Source organism: Typopeltis vanoorti, chromosome 19 (assembly GCF_054136105.1).
Source record: "Typopeltis vanoorti isolate ZY-2024b chromosome 19, IOZ_Tvanoo_1.0, whole genome shotgun sequence".
Taxonomy (NCBI): Eukaryota; Metazoa; Arthropoda; class Arachnida; order Uropygi; family Thelyphonidae; genus Typopeltis; species Typopeltis vanoorti.
The window spans coordinates 41,085,146-41,111,678 of record NC_143567.1 but is presented as its reverse complement, the minus strand read 5'-3'; the positions used below and the strand labels follow the sequence as shown (position 1 = coordinate 41,111,678).

Here is a 26,533-nt window from a genome sequence, read left to right as displayed (position 1 = left end):
CCGATTTGTCTGTATGTGGGATGAAAAACCCAAGTTTCTGGGAGAAAAAAAACCCTGCTACCTCTGTATGAGATTGGCTAACTCCTTTGATTGAAAAAGTCCATATAAAGATTCCTCCCGTCACAACAAGAATCAAACTTAAGCTTTTTCCAATCGAAGGATGCAACTTACTGTCATTCTTCCACTTGTGCTGTGGAGGCACATTCATGGCTCTTGTTCTCACCTTTGCCAGTCTGGTTTTCTGGATCAACATCATTTCCATCCAACAGACCATGAGTTTGAATCCTGTCATGGCATGAATATTTGTGAATGTTCAGGTCGATTTATTACTTATTGTGAGATCACCACTATCCTGTGTACTGTAGGTGCAAAAAATTTGTGTGTTCAGTCTCTAGAGAGGATTATCTTGCCCATTATCCAACTCACAGCACTGATGTGTAATAGGTTTCTAAACCTTTTGTAAGTGGTATTGACATAAAATAATAAAGATTTTCTGTTTGGACTACTTTTGTTTGCTTATGCTAGGGTACAATATATGGATGAAAACAAGAATAATAATTTCTTGTCAAGTATTGTATAATATCTACCCAGCAGACTTTAATTGAAGATAACTTATAATAAGTTTAGTTTAATCCTTTATCCAAGTGTGAGCAAACAAAGTTTGCACATCTCCTTGTGGATATGCGTAATGCTATGCATTTAGGCAAGGGCCACTACCCATACTGGTTTCGACCTTTATTGAGGTCTCATCAGTGGGAGCCAGGCCCAGTAGTGGAGATACAAAGACAGAAGCAATGAGAGGTCATCCTAACCTATAGGAGTTGCCAAAGGGTGTGCAACCTTATTATTAAATTACTCCGGATTCAGAGAAAGATGTTGAGAGCTTTGCATTATGGGAGATACTGAGATAGGAGTGATGAGAGCTTTCTCTATCTTTGCAACGAGTTGCCTGATGTTGCACTACCTTACCCCAGTCCTGAAGATACTTTCAGGTGCAAACTTTGTTTGCTCACACTTGGATAAAGGATTAAACTAAACTTATTATAGTCTAACCAAGTGAAAAATAAACTCTCAACATCTTTCTCTGAATCCGGAGTAATTTAATAATAAGGTTGCACACCCTTTGGCAACTCCTATAGGTTAGGATGACCTCTCATTGCTTCTGTCTTTGTATCTCCACTACTGGGCCTGGCTCCCACTGACGAGACCTCATTAAAGGTTGAAACCGGTATGGGTAGTGGCCCTTGCCTAAATGCATAGCATTACGCATATCCACAAGGAGATGTGCTTTGCATTATGGGAGATACTGAGATAGGAGTGATGAGAGCTTTCTCCATCTTTGCAACGAGTTGCCTGATGTTGCACTACCTTACCCCAGTCCTGAAGATACTTTCAGGCACAAACTTTGTTTGCTCACACTTGGATAAAGGATTGAACTAAACTTATTATAGTCTAACCAAGTGAAAAATAAACTCTCAACATGAAGATAACCTAAATAAAATGAAAATTCAGAGATGCTGCAGCTCATAGATTTCAAATCAGTCCCAAATATATTTGTGATTGTAGCCAGAAAAGGTGGCAAAATTTGATCAAAATAAAATGAAAATTAATGAACAGCTGAGCTGAAAGATTTAATGACATGTCATAAGAAACATTAACTTTGTGTGTGATTGGGAATAGATTGAGAGTATGTGGACTGCAGACACTGGTAGACAGAATAAAGAGAGATGATATGAAAGAACTCTATAAAAATTTTCATTATATCATATCTACAGATGACATGTCAGTTTGATTTGATATAGTTAATTATACTGCTCTTTATGTTACTAGTACAAAATCTCTGTATAAAGATATTGATATGGTAAATTTCATACAAAAATGATACTACAGTTAGGAAAATAATACTAAATGAAAACCCTATGTTGCATAATACTAAATGAAAACCCTGCATTGCATTGTAGTCTCTGAATTGCAGATAAATAAATTTATTTGCTGCAATTCATCGATAACTCAAAAAAAAAAGGGGGGGGGAATTTCATTAAATTTATTGACCCTGCATTGATAAATATCATAAAGCATCGGTTTCATCAGTGAACATGCACTGCATATAAGATCTACTGGTTTCCATAAATTAAGGAATAAAGAGAAAAATCATGATAACTTGTGAGTGAGGGGAGATCCGAAAATCAGGTACCTAATAAATTAAGTTTAATCCTTTATCCAAGTGTAAGCAAACAAAGTTTGTGCCTGAAGTATTTTTAGGACTGAGGCAACTCGTGGTAAAGGTAGACCAAGCTCTCATCACTCCTTGTTTTAATATCTCCAATAATGCAAAGCACATCTTCTTGCGGACATGTATATGCTATGCATTAAGAGAAGGGCCACTACCCAGACCGGTTTCAACCTTTATTAAATGTTCAAGTACAGGTCAAACTCCAAAAACTCAGTGTTGTTTCCCTCAGTAACAGGCTCACCCTGCCACTGAGAAGAACTCTCAGAAATGGTTGGCTCTACACCGTTTCATAAAGTGCACTTGGACAAAGGATTAAACTTAATTTATTATAGTGTAACCAAGTACAAAAAAAAAAAAAAAAAACTTCCAACATCTTTCTCTAAATCCAGAGTAATTTAATAATAAGGTGGTACACCTTTTGGCAACTCGTATAAGTAAATATGACTTCTCCATTGCTTCTGCCTTAATATCACCACTTCTGGGCCTGGCTCCCACTGACGAGACCTCAATAAAGGTCGAAAAACCGCTCTAGGTAGTGGGCCTTCCCTTAATGCATTGCATTATACATGTCTGCAAGGAGATGTGCTTTGCATTATGGGAGATATTAAGACAAGAAGTGATGAGAGCTTGGTCCACCTTTTATTAGGTCAGGTTTTTATTTATTTTACCATGAGTTGCCTCAGTCCTGAAAATACTTCAGGTGCAAACTTTGTTTATTTACACTTGGATAAAGGATTAAACTTAATTTATTATAGTCTAACCAAGTGCAAAAAAACTTCCATCAGGTATCTAATGTACAAATTACATTGAGTCTGGTTATCATATACAAATGAGTGGTGCTGTCAGCAGATATGCAAATACAATGTTGATATAGCTCCACTATATCAACAGTCACAAAAACTTCCCAAAGATACAGTGAAGGAAAGCCACAGGCTAGAACTATGATGGTTGACCGATATCTCTGATTATCTGCTTACTGAAACGGGAGTCAAACATTGTGAGTGCTATATTGATGAAAGGAGTGACAACATTCTTTATTGAGGCACTGTGACAATCTCATTTTGACCTCTTCTTTTTTGGTTTTGTGCATTGTCTTCATGTATCCATTAGTTACTGAATTAAACTATTTATTTTCAATTTTTGTGGGTGTTTTCTTTTCACATCTCATATCAGCATCATTGTCATCATTTTCTGGCATATATAATATTTGGTACATCCCTCAACGAATGTACTGGATATTATGAATTTGAACAGAATTAAGATTTCATGTCTACTTTCCAATGAATATCTTTTCTTCCAGATGAAACTGTTATTTATCAACTGTCTGGTTTTGACTTGTCCTTATGCTGGCCTGGTTGGCTGATTGGTTAGCTCATCCACTTTCCAACCTAAAGGCTATGGGTTCAAATCCCACTTTGGCATTGGACATTTGTGATTCACTGTGAAAATACCAGTGGTGGGCAGTAGATGGCATTGATGTGGATGATGATGGTAGTTGCAGTTTGTTGTAGTTGGTGGAGACAAAGAGTAATAGAATAGGTGCCCTTCCTCAATGAGTACCTTGTACTCCCTGGAGATATCATATAATAATAATTATTATTATATTTCTGTCTTCTAAATCACTCCCAGTTGCATCAGTCCACTTATATCATGGTCATTTTTCTTACCATTTTTGCTTTAAGTACTTGTTTTACTAATTTTTCATATCCTGTTCTGTTTAAGCAACCATACCATCTTTGATTAGTTCTACTTATGTATTCTTGAATATTAATAAAACAATGCAATGTGTTTGAATTCCATTCAAACACATCATATTGATGTGTCCAGGCAACCAGATCTGTGTGCAGTAGTCTAGATGTGGCCTTATTAATGCCTTATAAAGTAGAATAATAACTTTCCTATCCCTGCTTGTCAGTGTGCTCTTCAACAATCATGCAATCTAATGTGTTGTCTTAGTCACCTTTGTAATGTGCTTTCTAAACAACTTCCTATCAAACTTCTAACTCTAAAACATAAAAATTTAAGCAATCTTGTGTTAAAAAAAATTGGAAAGATATGATTAAACATATATTGAGACTATATTAAACATCTTTGGGAGGATGAGATCACATTCTGTATACTATATTGATGAAATTTAACTTCAGGACAAGGCAAGGGACTTGGGGGGGGGGGGAATTGTAGACAAAGAATTGAAGTTTAGAAGGCATAATACAAAGGTGGCCAAAACAGTACATCTGATTACATGATTGTAGAAGAACACACTAACAAGCAGGGATAGGAAAGTTATTGTTCCACTTTATAAGGCATTAATAAAGCCACATTTGGACTATTGCACACAGATCTGGTTGTCTGGATTCCTTGGTGATGAACAAGTGGTGGAGAGGATCCAAAGGTGAGTCACAGACCTGTCACAAACATTGTGACAGGTCTATGGCTCCAAAAACTAGCTGATAGGCAGGCATAAGAGAGAAGATGTGATAGAAGTATTTAGATTATTAAAGAGATTTGATAGCATTAACACTAATGACTTTTTTTTTGGTACAGTGCATATTTCAATAGGAAGTTAATAGTAATGTAAACTTTCCATGTAATATCCATAGTCTCCTGTATACCCCCATTTGATGGTACATATCAGGAATTTAATAATGATGGTTTCATTATTAGAAATAATCTTAATTTATATAAAATAATGGTTTATCCTTTGTTAGCACGAATAAGTATTATTCTTATTTTGCAGAAATTTCTTTGACTTCAGACTTCATTTGTGGTTTCTGTGGAGAGACTGAAGAGGCTCATGAAGATACAATGTCATTATTAAAAATGATCAAATATGAGTTTGTGTATGTATTTCCGTATAGCATGAGAGAGGTAATGTAATATTCTTTTACATTTGTATATTCTCTCTTTCTTCTTCTTCTTCTTCTTCCCTTCGGGTATTAGGCCTAATGGCCTGTTATGGAGCTATCTTTAGCTCCATAACAGGCCATTAGCCCTTCTAAGGCTAATGGCTAAGCCGTACCTGTCCTGAGAATAAGGTGGCTAGCCCTATGCCTCCTGTGTGTCCTATGTCTGTAGCTGCGTGTGTTCATGGGACTAGTTTGCCTGCTTGCGGGCAAAACAAACCAAAACTGGCCCAAACAAACCCCAGATAAACTCGCGAGAAAAACCCTGCAGTCCACGCCCAAGACTGGCTGCTAACTTGGCTACGTCTGAGAAAGATTCTTAAGCTCCTCACATCAATGACAGGAATTGAACCCAGGACACCCCTTTCCCAGGCATATGGTTGCGAAGCGCATAGCCACTCTGCTAACTGTGCGGACATGTTCTCTGTTTATATTGAGAAAAGAGGCTACTGACCACTATTCACTCGAGTTTAAGATAAACATATGTTTAATTGTAAAGTAGTTTTTTTGCTGGTTAGAAAAAAATTGATATTGTGATCAAGAAATTCTCTACCAATGTTACAAAATAACTTTTTCAAATATTTTTATAGATGAAACAGTTATTTAAACACTATCTTCCTTTGCAGAGAAAAGCTCTTATGTCACTCTAGTAGCTTCTGTCTTCTTCCTAACATGGAATTTAGGCCAAGTGGCCTGTTCTGGTCTCATGCCATCTCTTTCTTGGTCTTCCGATTCTTCTTTTTTCACTTATTTTGTATCTGTATAATATTTTTAGTAGTCTGCTGTTATCCATTCAATTTAAATGTTCTAGCCATTTTTGTTTATACTGTCTTATGTAGTAATTAATTGGTTTTATTTTCAGGGATTGTAAAATTTCTTCATTTGTTTTGTAGTCTCACTTGGTATTGTTTTTCTGAGGAACTTCATTTCTGCTGTTTGAATTGGTGTTTCATCTTTCATGGTCCATGTTTCGCTTCCATATAGTAGAGTTGGTTTTGACAAGACATTATATAGTCTGATTCCAGTGTGTTTTTGTACTAGGGATGGCTTAAATATATTATTTATTATGCCATTTACTTTGACAAAGTTTGATATTTTAGTGTCTATGTCTTTTTCTTCTTCGTATGATATATCACATCCCAAGTATCTGAAAGTGTTTACTTGTTCTAGTATTTTATTATCTATCATTATTTTATTTCTTATTGGGTTTTCTCCTTTGAATGCCATTATTTTTGTTTTTTCTTTAGATATTATCATATTATATTGCTTTGAGATATCATTTAATGATCTTTGTAAGTCATTTTCTGATGTAGCTAATACTATTTGATCATCTGCAAATAGTAGTGTATCTATCTTCATTTGCGAGGTCATTTGTATACCAAATGGGTTATGCTGTTTCCAGATTGTTAATATTTCATTTATATATATATTGAAAAGCAGAGGTGAGAGGGTACATCCTTGTCATACTCCTCTTGATATATCTTTCCATTCTGAGATGTGTTCTAATTTAACTGCTATTTTATTTCCTGTATATATATATTTCTTGAATAGATTGTAAAAGTTAGTTTGGTATGTTTAAATCGGTTAATATTTTAAACAGTTTTTATCTACAAATTTTGGCAAAGGCTTTTTCATAATCAATAAAGGCCACGTGTGTTTCTTTTTGAAATTCTCTTCTCTTTTCTATTAATAATTTTCAAGTAAAAATTGGATCTATGCAGGATCGGCCTTTTCAGAAACCATTTTGTTCTTCTAGTAATTTGTCTTCTACAATGCCTTAGTTTCTCTTTTAATATTCCTGCATATATTTTATATCTTGTATTCAGCAGGCTAATTCCCCTATAATTATTGCAATTGTCTTTATTTCCTTTTTTATAGACTGGGATAACCAGTGCTTTTTTTCCAAGAGTTAGGGGTTTTTCCCAACATCCAAACCATATTAAAAAATTTCAGAAGTCTTTCATTAAATTTTCACCTGCATTTTTGTATAGTTCTATATTTATGTTGTCTTCTCCTGGTGTTTTCCCATTTTTCATCATCTTTATTATATTTTTCAGTTCTAACATTGTGATATTTTCTATTAGATCATTCTTTGTCTTATAAAATTTTATTTCATTGTTGTCATCATCTGTCCAGAGATTTTGGAAATAGGTCACCCATTTTTCTAAATCTATTGTTTATATTTTTATCTTTTCTTTTATTTCTTTATTCATGTATTTTATTACTTTATAGGTTATTATTATTATCCAGGCCTCCAAGGAGTCAAAAGACTCATCGAGGGAGGTCCTTCCTAAGACATAAAGTCTGTCAAGACTCATCGAGGGGAGGTCCCCCCCTGAGAAACACAAAGTTTATCATACCACTCTTTAAACTCACTGACCATTCTCGCTCCCACCACTCCATCAGGCAATGCATTCCACGGCTCAACCACCCTCCACACAAAGAAACCACTCCTTACCCTCTTGCTCACAGTTTCCTTTCGTAACTTCTAGGGATGGCCTCTTGTCATCACTCCTTCCTGCTGATCAACCAAGCGAAAGAACTCCCCAGTGTCAACCCTGTAACCACCTCTCAACAGTTTAAAAGTCTCAATCATATCACCTCTCCTTCTTCTATCCACCAAACTCTGCAGTCCACATTCTCTCAGCCGATCCTCATAACTGTCCTTGTACATTCCTGAAACCATCTTTGTCATCCGTCTTTGTATCCTTTCCACAGTTAATTTATCCCCTTCAAATCCTGGGGACCAAATCTGAGAACAATAGTCCAAGTGTGGTCTGATCAGAGACTTATACAACGGAATGATAACCCTCTTATCTCTGCAGGTCAGTGTCCTTCTCATAATAGCAGCAATCCTCTGTGTTACCTTCACCACCTTTGCAATATGTCCCCTAAACTTCAGGTTTCTATCAATCATCGACCCCAGATCTCTTGTCTCCCCTACTTCCTCCAGTATAACTCCTCCCATAGAGTATGCAGCATCCCATCGATGTTTCCCAAACCTCAAGACCTTATATTTTGCTGCATTAAACTGACACCCCCATTCATTTGTCCATCTATCTAGCTTATTTAAATCCTCTTGCAGGGCTACCACATCTGCACTATTACTAATAATCCTTCCCAGCTTCGCATCATCCGCAAACAACTGAATATCCCCCTGCAATCCACTGGCTATGTCATTGATATAAAGGTTAAACAATATAGGTCCTAGTACTGAGCCCTGTGGGACCCCACTTGTAACCCTCTGCCTCCTTGAAACTGCTCCACCATACACAACTCTCTGATACCTATCAGACAGCCAATCCTGAATCCAGTTGACCAATCTGACATCCAGACCCATGTGCTGAAACTTAAATATCAGCTTATCACGTGGCACCCTGTCAAATGCCTTCGCCAAGTCTAAGAAAATTGCCTTTCCCTCATCTAATGCTCTTGTAACTTTATTATAAAAGGCTAGCATATTGCTAAAACAAGAGCGTCCTTTCACAAATCCATGTTGATTCTCACAGATAACATTACCCTCATCTGCCCAATGCTGTACACGGTCCCTCACTACTTTCTCCAAGATCTTAACAACTACTGATGACACACAGACTGGCCTATAATTAGACACTTCCAGTCTGTTACCACCCTTATGCAATGGCACTATCTTACCTTCCTTCCATTCCCTGGGCACCTTTGCCAAAGCCAGACTTTCATTGAAAAGCCACGTTAAGGGTATTGTCAATTCCCTAGCACATTCTCTCAAAACTCGTGGCGAAATACCATCCAGTCCCACAGCTTTACTGACATCCAGAGTACTCAGTATCTGAAACACACTCTCCTCCTGTACCTCCGGACCTCGTACCAGTCCTATCCCTCTAGCATTAAAACTGACTCCTCTAGGATGAAATACTCCAATAAAGTGTTCATTGAACAATTCCACTATGTCCTCTGCATCAGTCACTCTATTCCCATTTTTATCCCACAATATCATTCTTCCACAGTCATTTCTCCTCCTACTGGCCACATAGCTAAAAAATTCCCTAGGATTTTCTTTGGATCTTAGGGCCAATCTCCTCTCATATTCCAGTTTCGCTTTCCTTACCACACGAGTCACTCTTCTGGCCTGTGTCTTATATTCCTCATGCATCTCTTCACCTGTCTCCTTATATCTCTTCCATAGCCTCTTTTTCGCATGCAATTCCTGTTTAATATTGTTTGTCATCCACTTTACTCCAAATTGCGCCCTCTTCTTCACTCGTGGTATACAACTTACCATTGCTGATAACAAATATTCTTTCACAATTTCCCATGCACTGGTGATATCCCGGCCTTCCAATTCCTCCCTCCATGAAACTTCCCGAAGTTGACGTCTAAGACTATTATAATTACCTGCTTTATAATTCCACATAAGTTCCCGTCTCTTTGATACTCCTGCATGTCTATTCTTTTTCCAAGTCAACACCATATGGTCACTTTCTCCAACTGGTGGGAGAGACGTCAACTCAGTTATTATCAACTCTTCTGATGCTATAACCAAATCCAAAATTTTTGAACCTCTTGTTCCCTCTGTTACATGTTGCCTAAGACATTTGTCCCTCAAGAATTCTAGAAATTCCATTCCCCTATTGTTACATGCATCTTCCTCTTTCCAATTTATACTACTGAAGTTAAAATCTCCCATAACAATCATTCTTCTTGCACTTGCCAAACTTAGCTGTCTAAACATCTCCTGGTCCCCCATCCTCTGTGCTCCTGGGTCTGTAGCAACACCCCACTAAATATCCTGTCTTGCCTACCTCTACCTCACACCATACGCTCTCAAAATCATTTGTCTCACTTCCTTCCAAATTCTCCACTCTTAGAGGGCATAGGTCATCACTTATCATAAGCAGCACCCCACCACCTCGCTTTCCCCTCCTATCCTGACGAAAAATGCTATACCCAGCGACTTCTATACCTGTTTTTATATCCCCTTCTGTCAACCACGTCTCAGTGATCGCAATAATTTTTGGCCAGGCTGATGCTATCTGCGCCACCAATTCCTCTCCCTTATTCCGGATACTCCTGGCATTAGTATACAGCATATAAATGCCATTGTTTCTATATCCAGCATTATCCCTTCTAGACTCCACTGGGCTCAGTGTTACCTGACATTGTCTCCCTTCTCCCAAGTATCCATTCCCCTTAAATAAATCCTTTTCTAGTTCTGTTACGAAATTGTTCCATCTTTCTCCATGTTTTTTCCTTACTTCTCATTTTGCAATTGCACTATTTCTTTTATACTCTATTTCTGCTTCTATTGTTTTGGAATTTAGCCATTTCTGGTAACTGTCCTTTTTGGTTTTTATTATATTTTCTCTTTCTTTGTTCCAGTCTCATAGTCCTCTTTTTCTAATCCATTTGTGCTTTATTCCTAAGGTTTCTGTTGCTGCTTTGGTGAGAATTTGTTTCAAATTTTCCCATTCATCTTCTATGTCACTTGATTCATGTGTGGTTTCTGTTTTTAAGTTTCTGCATTTTTGATATTGTTGTCTAACTTGAGGATCCTGTAATGAAGAAATTTTGTAGCTTGGCTGGTAAGAATTTTCAATTCTATGTGTTTTTAGCCAGTTTGGTTTAAAACGAATTTTTGCTGATACCATATAATGATCAGAGTTTAATTCAAAGCCTCGATATGCTCTTACATCTAAAATTAACTCCGCTAATTTAAAATTTGTGATAACTTAGTCAATTACTGATTTGTATCCTCTGGCTGACCAAGTATATTTATGTATCCTTGTGTTTAAACATTGAATTCATTATTCTCATATTATTATAAATGACAAAATCACGCAATCTGCAACCATTTTGATTACGTGTATCTTCACCAAATTTACCTATATTTGTTTTGTATTTTTTGTTTCCTATTCTGGCATTTAAATCTCCTGCTAACAGTAAATAGTCAGTTTTGTTTGTTTTATCTATGGTATTCTGTAATTTTTTATAAAATATATTACTCTTTTCTTCTTTTCCTCTTCTGGTGCATATGCACCAATTATTGTTATGTGGCCTCTTAATGTCTTGAGTCTAATTTCTATTAGTCTTTCATTCAAATAGTTGTAATATACAATATTGTTCTTTAGGGATTTATATACCCTAATCATTATACCTGCTTTGGCTCTTTCTTCTTTTTTTACCCCACTGTAGATTTGTATATAATTGTTTGTTTCTTTTGTACCTTTTTGTTTTTTCTTTGTTTCTGTTACTATACATATCTTTATGTTAGCTTGGTTTAGTTGTTTATTAAGTTCTTCTTTTTTATGTGCAGTGCTTCTCACATTCCATGTTGCAGTCTTCATTATGTGTTCCTTTTTCCAATTTCGTTTACCGTTTCCAGTTGTGGTCTTTTCCCTGACAGTCCGTCCAGCTTTTCTTTGCATGAAACTTTGCATATTTTGAATTTCCTCGGGGCAGGTTACTAACCTGTCACTGGGTAAGTCCAGTGGTAGGACTGCTACCTAATGCCTCTAGACAGGCAGATCTAACAGCATTTACTCTGTTAGGGTGTTAAGGTTATACCGCCCATACTCGGTCGCCAGTGCCTCGTTTGGACCACGGGAAGGTGAGGTTGACATTTGAGTGGGAGAGGCTATGTATTGTGCTTCACCACCCCCTTCCACCCCAGTAGCTTCTATAAATTAAACCAATTTTGTTATACTTTTTTGCCTTTTTGTATGTTGATACTATTGATGTTGATGAATTAATAATGTTAACTCAGCTTTTTATATAATTGCAATTATTATATCAAAGCAAAATTATTACTACATATATTGTTCCTTTAAAAAAAAAAGTGTGTATGAGGGAGAACGCTGAGGATTGATGCTGTTTTCTCTCTTAATTGTTGCAGTTGCTAAGCTGATTTTGAAATATTCATCAGTATAATTCTGTATTTAGTATGAATATTGCATCAATTGGAAATTTTTTGGCTGTTTGCTTAAGTTTCCACTTTGTGGTTCTCACTTGATTAACCCTGATGAAGAATAGTTCTGCATAGCTTTAATTGAAGTTATATGTGAATGAAAATATATGAAAAAAAAAGATTCATTATATTCTCTGATTAAAACATAAGTTTTTTTCTAGTTGTATTTGAGTGATCTTGACAAAATAGGTGGTTATGTATTGGAATAGTCAGGATAATGTCTGAGTGGTAACATAGTTGTAGAACTTACAAAGCAAATGGACTTCTGTAAATTATAGCATTTATGCTGTATTTTTAATTTTTGTGATAAAATGTTAACTTTCTTGTGCTTACGTGTGCTATGTTTGTTATATATAGTTTTTGTCAACTAAGCATGTCATTTGCAGACTCAGAAGTTATGTTTTAGCAAATGTTTCTTGACAAAACATACAGTGATGTTTATAGAGAGGAAGAAGTATTTTTATATGTCCTGCTCTTCCATGAAGTATAAAGTCAAAGTATTTTGGAAAAGCTAAGGACTGTTGCATATATTGTCATGTGAATTTTTAATGACAGTCTTGTCATACAGAATAAATTGCAGGTCTCTGATATTTTTAGGACTGCAAAATTTTCATTTTGTATCCTGTTTAAAAAGGAACTCTATAAAAAAAGAGAGTTAATCTTTGTTCATTCATGCTATTCTAGGCTAATAATAAGTATTTCAAATTTATTATTTTTAATGGTTTAACTTCCTTCAGAAATTTCTGTCTTTTGCATAGCTGGTTAATGGAATTTCAGAAGATATTTAAATATTAGGTCACAAAAAAAGAGCCCTTACATTTCTTTCTTTTTTCTTATGATGTCAGTGAATTAGTGAGCATCACTGATTACAATTTGTACCTCAGTCTGGAATGATGTAGGCATAAACCTAATAACTTTCCAACCCATAGTGGATGCTACTTACTCACTTCCTTTAAAATAACCAAAACCATTATGTAAATCTTTATTTCCCTTCCCTTTACTGGCCATATTCCATCTTATATGAAAAATTCTAACCACCTCAAATCTTTAATCCAAAATTTAGTATTTAAGCAGCACTGATACTATTGTTAGTTTTGACATCACTTCTTTATTCACTAATATCTACTTTACTGACATCTTAGCATTGCTTGAAAATGTACTCCTTTTCCTGATACTACTGATCTTCTCAGTTTTGCCATCTGCACTAGTTACTTTACATAGCATGACATCATATTCGAACAGGTAGAGGCTACAGCACTGGACTGCACTCTCTCTCTCTCTTCCCCTAGCCAATTTTTATATGGAGCATTTTGAAAAATTTATAACATGCTCTTCAGTTACATAGTTAACATGGTTTGATTATGTGTTCTCCATTTTGCCACATGGTTCAGACATGTTAGATTCATTCCTTCTTCACTCACAGTATCCAGCACTCTAGAATCCAGTTTACATTAGGAAAAAAAGAAGACAACAACAGCCTGTCCTCCTCCTAGGCACTTTAATCAAACACCATCTTAACAGGACATCTTCTTTCTCAGTTAAAAAAAAACAACCTAATAACACTGGTAGATACATTCACAAACTTTCCCATTATCTCCTTCTCCTACCAACAATAAGGTATTATAAAAATGTTTGTTACCAGAGCCAACCTCTATTCCAACCTGGCTTCCCTCACAGCTCAACTTAACTGTTTGTCTCATCTTATCTAATCGACTACAGCCAAAAAAAAAAAATAATAATACAAAATACTTGTACCTCTCCCTCTCTCTTTCCCACCACAACCTTACTAACATACAGATTACAGTAATGTTATTACTGGTCCCTAATTCTGTAACACTTCAAAAAAAAAAAAAAACAATAACTAGAATTATAAAGAAATATAATCTTGCATGTTTTCAAAGCTGGCTGCTGTCTCCTCTCCTAAAGACCTGTGTCCTATTATGGAGAAGCTGAAAGATCTGCCAACATCATTTGGGAAGAACATCTTTTGCTGCCACAGTTATGGCAGAAAATGTGTTCCTGGCTGATCATGACTTGCCTTGAACATTCTACACAAAATCAGATGGAGACGGGAGCAGAGAAACTACTTCACTGCAGTAAATAAAAACATGAAAGACATTTTTTTTATCTTAAAAACAACCCAACTTCAATACATATGATTGTGTATAAGACTCCCCAGGATATGAAGAAACTATAAGTTGTAACTTCCTACAACAAAGTATTCACAGAGGGCATCCCTTGTAAGACTTAAGAGTTTCAATGTAATCTTTTTTTTTTTTTTCTGTAATTGTGTGTTAACATTACTATTATTATTATTGCTTATAATAGGACCTCCTAGGACAGGTGTTCAACCCGTTGATCGCGATCGACTGGTCGATCGTTGAGCGATTTTTGGTCGATCTCTAGTGTATTCTTCCTTACTTACAAATTTAATTAAAACTGAAAACATAATTTTTAGTTATCATTATTTTGTATTATTTTTAATTTGCTTTAAGTGTATTGTTATTGTTTATTTTTCATTAAAATTGTCAAATCAGTAATTTTCTTATAAGTCCAGGTAAATGAATTAATTTGGATCAGTGGAAGTCAAACAGCGAGCCGAGTGAATACAATTATAAGCAAAGTGTAAAAACTCGATTGTAGCTTAAATATTAAATATTCCAAAGCACATTACATCGAATTTTTACTTAGGTTAAGTCCCATGTGAATATTATAAAAAAAATAAACTTAGTTTGTATTAGATGTTTTTATAAATAACTCTTTTGAAGCTAACTGTATATACTGCTTTAATAAGAATATGTTAGAGTGTTAAAAACAAAGGCAATGTTTTTGTCACTGAAGCTGTACATGGCGGCATTAGAAAGATTGTTATTGAAACTTGTATGTATGAGAAAGGCTTGCAGGCTCTAAGTGTAAGCATCTCCGAAGTCAGTCAGAAAGAGTTCAAACAACTTTCCAATGGCCGGCAACTTACAATCAAAAGAAAGCGGAGGAGAACAAAAGGCGTGCCGAACTTGAAACTTAAGATGAAAGACTGATACCAATTCTTTGGGGGTTGCCAAACTTCATGCGAGGTCTCAGAGGAGGCCTAATAAAAAGGGACCGAAGCAAGTAGAAGGGGTCCCGGTTCCAGAATTGCTGTCAGAGAGGAGGCTGCCAGTCCAGAGTCGCCGTCAGGGAGACTGCCCGGATCCACGTTGCTTGAGAGAGGAGTTTCCCGCTTCCAGAAAGAAGCTTCTCAGTTTGAGATGTCGCTAGAGAGAAACTACTTATAGGCTGCATACAAGGTTACAAATTGCTGAAAGAAAGAGTTCCAATTGCCGGAGAATAGTTTCCAGGTTAATGTCAGACATTCACAGTGTGTTGTGTTTTCATTTCAATTTGATGAATCAAACGACTTCACTGATATTGCTCAGTTAATGGTACTTATTCGCATGGTATTTCAAGATTATTCAAGTAAAGAAGAACTTTTGAAAATTATACCATTATTGGGAAGGACTAGGGGAGAAGACATTTTTTTGGCATTTAATGAATTTGCGAAACAACATACTAACGCTTTTTAACCTTGTGTGTGTTACTTGTGTTACTATTGATGGTGCTCCTGTAATGATAGGTAATAAATCAGGCTTCATTTCGTTATGTAAAAACTATGACAAATATCCAGATTTTTTTAATGTACCACTGTATTATTCACCAACAAGTACTGTGTAGTAAAAGATGTTTTGGATATTACATTTAAAATTGTAAATTCTGTTCGAGGAAAAGACCTGCAATGGCAGTTATTTAAATTACAGGCAGATGATGATAGGGAACTTCTGTTGTACAATAATGTTCGCTGGCTCAGCAGAAGTCAGTTTTTAGAAAGATTTCTTGTATTAATTAACGATATAAAAAATTTTCGTGATGAAAAAGGAGATATTTATCCACAATTGAGTGATAAAAGATGGTTGTTACACTTATCATTTTAGTAGATTTCTGTAGGAAATTAAGCAATTTAAATTTAGAGTTACAAGGTGGAGATAAAAATTTAATTGACATGTTAAGTTCAATAAAAACATTTCAACAATACTTACTTTTATTAAAGAAAAATATAAATGACCGCGAATTTAGACATCTCCCATATTTATTAAAATTTTTTGAACAAAATCAAGAAATGCTTCGCTATGATTTAAAAGAATTTATTTGTGAAATAGAATTAGTCGGGGAAGAAATAAATTCATGATTTAAAGATTTTAATAAAACTGAAATGATTGTATCTTTTATCAATAATCCATTTCAAGAAAACTTGAACATCACAGAAATTTCAAATAAAATTAGTGGGCTGTTTGATATAAACCAAGCTGAAGTAGAACTTGAGATAATAAACATTCAGAATAATTTACATTTAAAATCAATAAACAATGAAGTCATTTGAAAGTATGCACATGAAAAATTCCCAGTATTAACTGATATTGCGCGAAAAATTCTGTTGTGTTTCGGATCGACATACTTGTCAGAATCCGCTTTTTCAAATATGACCGTCATAAAAAATCAATTAAGAAACTAAATTACAAATGATCATTTGGATGATTGTCTGCGATTGGCCACTTCTTCACATCAATTTGACTATGAAAATATTGTGAGGTTCAAACGATGCCAAATTTCACATTAACTTTTTTTTTTTTTTAATCAACCAGCATTTCCTGTAACTTGAGAGTTTGTAATCAATCTGTTGTTTTTTCTAACTTTGGTTTTCCAAAATAGAGAAATATTTTATTCCAATATATTTGTTTTTTTTTTGGTTGTATTAAAATAATTAAAAGTGATAAATAAATTTTTAAATACACCAAGTTTTTAGTTGTGTATTTTTTTTAGTTTTTTTATTTTTAGTTGTTTATTTGTGCATAATCAGCTATCAGGTTGGGGGAACGTGATCTATATAAGAGAGTAGATCGCCAAATAACTTTTTATAGAAAAGTAGCTCATGTAGTAAAAAAGGTTGAACACCACTGTCCTTGGAGGACATCCATGGACTCACAAGACTTATCATGGGAGGCCCAACTCAGAAAACGCAAAGTCTATCGTACTCATACCACTCCTTAAACCTGTTCACCACACGATCAGGGAATGAATTCTATGGTTCACTGTGTGTGTGTGTGAGAGAGTGAAGGGGGGGAGGCTTTTACTTACTCCTTCCACTCCAAGTGATTTAACTCTTAATTTCAAAACAAAAAGAAAACTCTGAAACTAAACTATAAATCTAACTTGCACACAGCTTCATATCTCACATAAACATCTTCTAATGAATGCATGAAGAGATTGAATCTTCATGCCTTATAACTAAAACAAAAATCTCTAATTGACAAATAACACAGATACATACAATAACAACAAGTTGGCTTCTTAACTACACAAGTGCCTATATATTTACTTCAATCAAAACCTTAGACAACATGAAAATCATCTTTCTACATAGCCACCTTCACTTACATAAGTATCATCCTATATGAATAAAACGTCTGGAATTTTTGGTTCTTGCTTCCTGCAGAAACTTTAATATTTTCTTGGGTTCACACAAGATAGAGATCAACACAAACTTCTCTCTATATATGATTGCAACATGAGTCAAATTCTTCTTCTTGAATGGAACACAGCAGAAAACATATCTTATCTTCATCTAAGACACTTCTATAATTTCACTTTCTGTAAAGTAGTAGTAAACATGACTGAATACACTACTAAAAATCTTATCAATGATTATGTCACTTCAGAACAACCTTGCCTTCTATATGAAAGCTTGTGTGGTGAACAGGTTTAAGGAGTGGTATGAGTATGATAGACTTTGTGTTTTCGAAGTTGAGCTTCCCATGATAAGTCTTGTGAGTTTGTGGATGTCCTGTTATAAGCAATAATAAAAATAGTAACGCTAACACACAATACAGAAAAAAAATGAGAGAGATTACATTGAAATTCTAAAGTCTTACAAGGGATGCCCTCTGTGAATACTCAGAAGTTTAAGAAGTGTTCAAGATATAACTAAAACTATATCAACTGTTAGAAATTACTTATCAGATTGAGAGTCCTAAATATAACAAACTTTACTGGATCCATTTCTATATGAGCTGGAAATCAGTAAAGTTCCTTTCAGCTTTAACTGAAGTAAATTCTGTATGGATTAACAACCACAAAAAACTCTCACTTTTAAAGGATATCCTCTGGCATTCTTCCATTTCTAATTCTTTTCAGTCTTCATATATTGAAGACACAGAAACTCTATAATTTTTCTCCTGCTGCATTCCTATCTTACTTCCCAACTAGCTGAATGCTTAGCAATATTCTGTAACATTCTTTTCAATTTTGTGCATGCTCAGAAATGCAACTGAAAAACTTGTGCTTCAGTCCACCATTGCATGCTACCATTACTGCTTTCAGTACTGTGCTTGAAATGACAATAATTTATAACAGTTCATTTCACAATATTTTATCCACTGAGGTAAGTTTGTTTAATCACTTCCGATAATGCAGCAGTAACTTTTGCTTCTCTCATAATTGACATTTCATAAACGAAATGTCTATATAAACAATACCAACATTTCAACTTAAACAAATCATAATTAAGCTTTAATATCTAACTAAATAAATTATTTTATATCTAAGCAAGACTTCTAGCCAAAGACAAAAATAACATTTCAAAACTTCTTGCATGTGGCATACAAAAAGAAACACGTGCTTAACTAATTTTATAAAATAATGCTTTATTACTAACTTATTAATTCATTTTTAAATTTTGTAGGATATCTGAATACAGATAACCTACAATTCCAACCATCCTCTCATTCAGCACCTTCTTTTTCAACTTCCAGGGATGGCCCTTGTCCTTGTTTCTTCCCATTGTTTTACTATATGAAAAATTTCCTTAGTGTCAGTCTTAATCATGTCATCCCATCTCATCTTCTGTTTACCAAACTGTAGTTTATGTGCCCTCAGTCTATCCTCATAACAAACATTGTACAGTCCTACTGTCATTTTTCTATCCACCTCTGTACCCTCTCCAACTGTCAAAGATCAACTATACCTGTTCAACAGAATATTATGAGAACATTTTTACAGATACTTAGCAAAAGACTATTATTGTTACCTTTCCTAAGGTAGGAAGGATCCAAAATTACTAGTAAACTATCAGCCAACTCTTGTACAAGTTTCTGGAAAAAATGGTTACCTGTCATCTTTTAAGGTTTCTGAAGAGAAAAACAGCCTTTTTTTTTCAGAACACAATCTGGCTTCTGAAAATAACACTTAACAGCTAAACGTGTAGTCTGACTGGATGTAAGCACTTGGTATCAGTTTTCTTTGATATGGAAAAAGTATGTGCCATTACTGGGAGATTTGGATTATTGAAAGACCTACACAACTTTGGTCTTAGAGAGAATCTCCCTCTCCTTGTCAGGAACTTTTTTCCAAAATCTTCTGAGTGGGAACTGCTCTATTCCAACCATATATACCCAAGAGGAGAAAGAGAGTGCCAGGTTCAGTTTAAATGTCATGATTAGATCAAAACCTGATCACGGGTACTGTCCATGTTTCTGCCAGAAAGAGAGAGTATACTGCAATGGTTGGACCCTATCCATCATCAAGCAAAAAGACTTGCAATGGGAACATTTTGAACCTCACTAAAGCAAATGAACCGAACCACCTTTGATGCTTTGATGTCAGTAGCTGTTTCTATTATATGCTATGAAAATGAAATTCCTCATAGATCATCCTATATGCCCAACTATTTCTTTCCTACAGTGTGAGAATCTGTACATCCCTCATCAGGCTGCCATACAATCCTTTGGTTTGCAAATAAAAGCTCTCTTACAAGCTCTAGATATTGGGATAGACAACACAGATGCCACTAAATACACTACTACCATGGCATTCACACATATCATCATGCTCCATGCTGCTTTTCTTTTTGCAGGCCACCTTTTCTATTACCTACAGTAGCTCTTTCAAGAACATAGGAGGAAATACTCTAAATTTTGTGTCTGCCTACACAGATAATTCAAAATCAGAAGACCTAGCGAGATCTTCTATCTTTCTAAACAGCATAATATCTGCTCAGATCCTGATGAAATGTAACAGTTTTGCTGTTGAGCTGTGATAGAGCTTGCTTTAAACTATATAAGACTGCAAGCTGGAGCTAGGTCAAGCTCATCATGTACAAATTTTTATCCCAGTGGCAGTCATGGAATAGAGAAACCAATAATAAGCTGTATCAATCAAGCCTAAAATCAAATTGTGGCAGTCTAGTTTACTCAGAGACTGTAAGAGGAAGTTGTTCTTGCTCTCTGCATAGGTAACAGTCATCTTACACTCCATCCTATTGATTGATGATGACATGTCTATGTCTGAGTTGTATGGTACTGGACTATCCATCATTCATATTTTAATTGACTGCCCTAATTTTGTCATTGAGCGCAGTCACTATTTTAGTTACATTCATAATCTGTCTGATCTCATCAAGAGTCACGTTTTTAAATTTTTACAGAGTATCAATGTATACCATCTTATATAAAATATGCACATATTTTTATTAATTTAATTTAGTGTATATATGCTTTTAACACCTTGTTTTTTATTAATGCTTTTATGAATTTTTCTACACTTATAATTTTTATACTTGCTTTTATATTTTTTCTATACACCTTTTACATTTATTTTTATATACTGATTTTTATACTTGTTGATGCCCCTTATTTATAATCTTTTGTACTGGTGCAGCATGACCTTAGCTGTCCTTGTGCCATTCAAACATTAATAAGCCAACATTCTACCAACTGGCTTATGCTAATTGCACTATCTCACTTTCCTCCCACTTGTTGGTCACTTTCGCAGTAGTTATACTTTCATTAAACAGCCAGGTCAATGAAGTATGTCAATTCCGTAGCACATTCTCTAAAAATACATGGTGAAATTCCTTCCAGTCCCACTGCTTTAAAGATTTCCACAGTACTTAGTATTTGAAACACATTCTCCTCATGCACTCCTAAACCATCAACTCACCAGGAATAAAACCTACTTTTCTGGTATGATATACCTCAATAAAGTGATCGTTAAACATAGAATAAGATTATACTGGGTTTTTTTTATGGACCAATGAATTGAATGATAAATTATGCCAACAAGTTTCACCAACTGGGCTGTTTGGCTTTTTCAGGGCATACAAAACGGTAAAGACAACTCAAAATCACTAGTATGTAGAACAAATGTATAAAATTTAACAAAATTATAAAGATGCATAACATCATGTGTTATGTAGGGGATGTTAAAAACAACAGAATAGATAGCTCTGGATTAGCCCTTCATTTCTTCAACACAAGCCACACCATTGAATGGGACAAAAGTTCCATGCCTTATCCAGAAGGAGATTTCCAGTGTCGCAATTTCAAAGAAGCCACAGTGGTTCTTTGCTCTGAAGCAGTCTAAACAGAAATCAAGGAATGATCCTGCCTGACATATGGAATACCCTAATAAGATTGCTAAGCTTGCTAGAATTTAATTTAACTGCAAAATGCAAAGCTGCACACACAACAATAACTAATGAAACACACGCTCCATGCGTATGATGCTACGAGTCTTTTTAATTTTGTTATATTTTATACGTTTGTTCTACATATTGGTGACTTTGAGTTGTCTTTACTATTTTGTATGCCCTGAAGAAGACAAACAGCCCAGATGGTGAAACTTGTTAGCATAATTTATCATTAAATTCATTGGTCCGTAAAAAAACCCAGTGTAATCTTATTCTAAAATTAAGTTAGTGGCCAAAAAATATACTCACAATATTCTATGTCATTTGCATTGGTGAACCCCCATTTTCATCTAACAGGGTCACTCATCCACAGTTATTTCTCTTGCTACTAGCCATATTATGAAAAAATTCCTTAGGATTTTCTTTAGACTGCAATGCTAATCTCTTCTTGTATTCCATTTTTTCCTTACTTACTAGATTAGTCACTTTCTTGGTTTGAGTCTTATATTTCTCCTGCAGCTGCTCTCCATCTTTCCCTTTATACTTTTTCCATAACCTCTTTTTTATCTGCAGTTCCTGTTAGATTTCATTAGTCACTTGGGAAATTTCAAATTTCCATTGCTGTTGATAAATATTTCTTAACTAGCTCCTGTGTGCACTGCTAATATCATCCTTTTAATTCTTCCATCCATGGAATTGCCCCAAGCTGATTTTTAAGATTATTATGATTACCTGCCTTATAATTCCACTTAAATTATTTTCTTCACAATACTTCTGCATGTCTATTCAGTCTCCAAGTCAACACTATATGGTCACTCTCACCAACAGGAGGCAAGACTGACATCTCAGCTACAAACAGATCTTCTGGTGCTAGGAACAGATCAGAAATCTTGGTCCTTGTATTCACTCTACATGTTGCCTGAGACATTTGTCCATGAAAAAGTCCAGAAATTTCATTCCTCTACTGCTGTATGTTGTTTCCTCTGTTCTATTTATACTGCTTTAGTTAAAATCTCCCATAATGATCACTCGCTTTGCACTTGCTAAAATTGTTTGTATAAACCTTTCCTGCTCATAACTATTTGCTTTTCCTTAACTATAGCAACATCCCACTAAATAACTTGTCTTGCCTACTTCTACCTCACACCATACACTTTCAAAACTATTAGTGTAATTTCCTTCCAAATTCTCCACTCCAAGAAGACAAAACTCATCCATTATCATAAGTAACACTTTACCATCCTGTTTGCCCTTCCTCTCCTGTTGAAATATGCTATTGTCTTTCTATCAGGAATCATCATCATCTTCTATCAGCCATGTTTTACTAATTCCAGTAATCTTTGGGCAGGCTGAGGCTATCAGTACCACACCACTTAATTTCCTTTATTCCTGATATTCCTGGCATTTGTATAAAGAAACATCTATGCATTGCCAGCATTTCTAGACCTATTATTATTCCCTCCAAACTCTATTTGACTCTGCAGTATACCATGCATTCTCCCATCTTCCAAGTGACTATATCCACAAGATGCCAACCTGACAACTGTTTTCCCTAACATTTTCGCTTGCCCACAGAACAACAATCTCTCTAGATGCCTATATGCCTCAATGTTCACATCTCAGATTTTATCCCAATCATTAAATCCTTTGCATAATTCATTCCTTCTGCTATTTTTCATCCTATTAAATCTTAATATGAGCTTCAGCCAGTGCTTAAGTTGAAATAATGATTATTGACTTAGCCTATCACAATATTAAATATTTTTGTTCATTAGGTTTGCAATCTTTTTGGGTGGGATTCACATAAAGTCACAAATTAGATAATTTGATTAATGTTTAAAGAAGCAACAATTTCATGTGAAATTTTTAAAGCTGAGCACCCATTTTAATTAGCTGTAAACTTTTTTGCTTTTAAATATTTTTTCATGTTTATAAACAGAAAACAAATGCATTCCATAAATATAAGGATGATGTCCCAGAGAATATAAAGAAACAGAGGGCTTCAGAAGTGGCATTGGCTTTTAGAGATGATTCATTGGAGTTGCATCAGAAGTTAATAGGTAGTCATCAGTTAGTTTTGGTTGAAGGGGTAAGTTAGGTTATTTTATGCTTCCTATTTATATGAATACCTCAGTTCTAATTTATATGCATTATCTTAGATAAATTATAATAATTTTATAAACAGTAGCTCATCAAAAATGGCAGATATAAATGTTTTTTTAAAAAAAATGAAAAAAAGATATTGTTTCTGTTATTGCATAGCATCCATTTCTTTTCTTTCCTAACCTGTATGTTTTAGCTTGTAGATGATTTCCATCATCCATTGTGAGACCACCATCCTACTTATTGGATACCTGATAGAGATGGTGTTGACCACTACTAATTTTGCTAATAATATTTACTTTCTACAACAGAATGGAAAGATGGGTTGAATATAAGCAAGCTTATATTCAACCCATCCCAAAAAATAGAGAAATAAAAGTCAGCCATTAGTCTGTTATTCCACTGCACCTACCTTACTTCTTTCAAAAACAAGAAAGTAATCAAAAGCCAACTTCTTCACTAATTGGAAGCCCACTAATGATGATGATTATTATTATTATATGGATATATCCATGGAGTTAGAAGGCTTATCTTGGGAACCCACAGCACCTATCATACCTCCTCTTGAATTCATTCACTGTCAGGGCACTAACAACTAATTCTGGCAATCCATTGCACTCATTTGCCATCCTTCAAGCAAAAAATTGAGTCACCTTTACTAACCACACTCTTACACAACCTCTGAGATGATCCCTAGTTCTTTATTCATCATGTATTGAAAAATTCCCTTTGTGTCAATCACTCTTATAGAATCTCTTTAATAACTGGCCAGGCTGATTGGCCGAGTGGTTAGTGTATCCGCTCTCCAGCCAAAAGTTTGTGGGTTCGAATCCCTCCATGGGCATGGATGTTTGTGATTGTCTGTGACAATACTAATGGTGGTGGTCGTTGGTGTAGATGATGAAGGGTAATTGCAGTTAGTGGAGACGGAGAGTAGTAGTAGAGGTACCCTCCCCCAATGAGTCTCTCCCTGGAGGTGTTATGTAATAATAATAATAAACAATCTAAGAATAAGCCGGCCTGGTTGGACAAACAAAAAAAAAGTCTGTTACACAAACTGCACCTTAGCGTATCTGCTCTCCAGCTAAAATACTGCAGGGGTTTGAATCCCACCTTGGGCATGGATGTTTGTGATTGTCTGTGAAAATAGTGGTGGCAGTCAGCAGTAGATGGCGCTAGTGTAGATGATGAAGGTAGTTGCGGTTACTAGAATGGTGGAGACGGAGAGCTTTAGAGCAGGTGCCCTCCCTCGGTGAGTCTTTGGACTCCCTGAAGGTGTTATGTAATAATAATAATAACTTGTTATAAGTTTCTATAATGTCTCCTCTTTTCAGTTAATTCAGTTCAGTTAATTGGTGATTAATATTATAGTTTCAGAATGCTCATAGCAGATCAGTCAATTAAGTAATTAACCTTGGAAAGTGATTGCTGTTGAAATCCCCAATACATTGGTTGCCCATTTCCACTTTAGATGGTTCCCTCTCTTTTTATTTCCCGACCAGTGCTAAGTACCACATGACTCTGTATTTTTATCCATATTCTTCTCCTGTACATTATAATTTATCACACTAAAATTCCATTCATAATTTTGCTGATATTATTACTGTTATTATTAGACCTCCATTGAATCAAGAACTCATTGAGAAAGACCATACATAACTCACACCAGCTGTGATGCCTTTTCTTAAACTCATTTACACTAGATGCACCTCATTACTTCAACATAATGAAAAATTATATCAACCGATATCCTATAATGCCCTCTCAAAGGTTTATAGACCTTTATCATATCACCCCTCTTTCATCTGTCACCTGGTCAGCTAACTCTACCAGTGTATATGCAGTCCACTTACTCCCAGTCTATGCAAAATAATTCCTTTACATAAAGGAGGATCTAAGTCTGTGGTGGTAAAAGTACTGGAAAAGTTGGTCAAAAAGAGAATTCTGGAATGAGTGGATAAGAATATGAATATTCTATGAGGGACAGCACATCTTTGTGAAAGGTCAGTCATGCTTTAGTAATCTTCTTATTTAAACCCATCTGTCTCTTAGGACAGATAGAGTCCCCTGTTAGGATTCATGATGAATTAAAGTAGCTGGCACATCACCCCCTCTGCTGTATCCTGTAAGGGTAAGTATATTTTGGTTGTACAGCTGTGTGTTCATGGAGCCAGTTTGCATGTTCTGAGAGATTAAAAAACACAAGTTTCCAGGAGAAAAACCCTTACCCATGTGTGAGGTCAGCTAACTCACTATTTGATTGAAAACACCTGATAAAGGTCTTTTTGATCTTTTTACATCATAGATAGGATTCAAACCCAGGACTTCCCAACCAAAGGGCTCATCCATACCAAATGAACTGTGGAGGCTTCTTAGTAATCTGTTAACTTTTTGTAATAGAGTGATGACAGCTGAGCTGGATAAAGGGATGGCTACAGAATAATATTGCTGGATTTTGCAAAGCCATTTGATAGGATACCACATGGAACTCTGTTACACAAACTGCACCAAATTGGTATGGATGTGAAACTGGTGATATGGATAAAAGATTGGCTGATGGACAGACATCAAAAAGTAGTATATGGAGTAAGAATCCTGGCAATGGTAGATGACTAGTGGTGTGCCTCAGGGCTCTATGCTTGGACCACTGGTGTGTAATTAGTACATAAATGATATAGGAAATAGGAAGAAGAGGGATGCTCAGTTGTTTGCTGATGATGCAAAGTGGAGTAGAGTAATAGTTAATCATCAAGGTGATGTATAGAGCTTACAGAGCCTATTAAATAAGCTGACAGTATTATTATTATTATGGGCGACTCCAAGGAGTCCTTAGACTCATTGAGGAAGGCCCTAAA

General features: G+C 35.4%; 1 protein-coding gene and 1 long non-coding RNA gene across 5 annotated transcripts in view; one reads left to right on the top strand and one right to left on the bottom strand.

Annotated features, from left to right (window-relative positions):
• The window catches only part of LOC150096034 (uncharacterized), a 98,965-nt gene that overhangs the window by 15,519 nt on the left and 56,913 nt on the right, over positions 1-26,533 (bottom strand). The window lies entirely within an intron of this gene.
• Positions 1-26,533, top strand: part of LOC150096035 (mitochondrial tRNA methylthiotransferase CDK5RAP1) — a 197,459-nt gene that overhangs the window by 156,947 nt on the left and 13,979 nt on the right. For both annotated transcript variants that reach the window (XM_090409462.1, XM_090409464.1), the window contains exons 9-10: positions 4,971-5,101; positions 23,515-23,664. In XM_090409462.1, the coding sequence (XP_090265588.1) occupies positions 4,971-5,101; positions 23,515-23,664 (281 nt within the window). The remainder of the gene's footprint in view (positions 1-4,970; positions 5,102-23,514; positions 23,665-26,533) is intronic.